At 65.0% G+C, this 1,294-nt stretch overlaps 1 protein-coding gene across 1 annotated transcript in view; it reads left to right on the top strand.

The window, feature by feature from the left end:
* The window catches only part of erfl3 (Ets2 repressor factor like 3), a 27,844-nt gene extending 27,189 nt beyond the window's left edge, over positions 1 to 655 (top strand). The window contains 1 exon segment of the mRNA XM_068757776.1: positions 8 to 655. Coding sequence (XP_068613877.1) covers positions 8 to 655 — 648 coding nt within the window.
* Positions 656 to 1,294: the final 639 nt, after the last annotated feature.

Here is a 1,294-nt window from a genome sequence, read left to right as displayed (position 1 = left end):
ACCGATCTCTGATATCGAATCAGAGGAGGAGGTGGAAGTGACGGACATCAGTGACGAGGACCCGGACGACAGAGAGGAGGAGTTTGAGCTCTTCTCGCTCCGCCACCCCACAGCGCCGGACCACCTCCGCCTCGCTAACGGCGCAACCGCACCCAAACATCAATCGCACCCTGACGAGGACCTGGACGAGGACGTCTTCAAAGCCCCGGCTCCACCGCCGCCCAGCCTGATGCCCTTCTTCACCTCGCAGCACGCGCTCGCCAACGCGCCTCGCGGCCTGCCCACCCTCAAGAGCGAGCCCATCGAACAAGGGGACAGCAACACGCCCCCGCCCCAGACGGGCTCGGCGGGCGCCCCCCAAACCAAGTGCATCCCCCTCAAACTGCGCTTCAAGAGGCGCTGGAGCGAAGACCAGCGCATGGAGGCCTCCCAAGAGGAGTCGGACGACAAGAAAGTAAGACCGCAGGAGGAGAGGGAACGAGAGCGGCAGAGCAATGGCCGGATGGAGACGGAGGAGGACGGGACGGGCAGCGGCGAAGGGGACAGTCCTCCCCCGCCGGCGGCGTGCGAAGGCTCTGCGGTCGCCCCGCTGAGGGTGAGCGCCGAGCTCCATCGTGCCACCGCACAGCTGTCCCTGGAGAACAGAGACTGCTGACGGGCGAGCCGGCCCGAACGCTGCGGCTCCAGCAGCTCAGGAGTGCGTCAATGGCTCCTCTGTAATCCCTCCCTCTGCCACAGTCCGACACACGCACACGCACACGCACACACACACACACACACACACAAATGAAACCGACGCCCCCCCCCCCCCCCCCCACACCGATCCCCTCCTGGATCGGGGTTCTTCCAGAACGCATCCTGTGGGAGGAGGAACTCTACTCGCAGGCGCAGCGACTTCAACGGGGCTCCGATCGGAGGACCCCCCCCTCGGGTGAGCTGGTGCTGGGTTCCCCTCCCGCCTCCAGATGCCCCCGCTCCGGTAGCACAGCCCCCCCCCCCCCCCCCCCCCCCGTCCTCAGGGTCAACACGTTCTCCCCGTTGCTACGTTACCTGTGAGATGCTGGGACTTTGATAAGTGCCTGTATTGAAACCCCACAGCTCTGGAGCGGAGCGGGGAGAAGACGGCGATGGAAGCGTCACTCTCACGAAGCCCCGCCCCCCTGCCCCCCCCCGCCCCCGCAGTGTTTGGCAGATACTGGAAACTCTTGGCTTGACGACACCTGGCCCACTCCGCTCAGGGAAGCCATTTGCTGTATGTTTATTGGAATCATGCACACACACACACACACACACT

This window comes from Brachionichthys hirsutus, chromosome 3 (assembly GCF_040956055.1).
Source record: "Brachionichthys hirsutus isolate HB-005 chromosome 3, CSIRO-AGI_Bhir_v1, whole genome shotgun sequence".
NCBI classification, from domain to species: domain Eukaryota; kingdom Metazoa; phylum Chordata; class Actinopteri; order Lophiiformes; family Brachionichthyidae; genus Brachionichthys; species Brachionichthys hirsutus.
The sequence above is the reverse complement of the archived record's forward strand: the minus strand, read 5'-3'. Positions and strand labels throughout refer to the sequence as shown.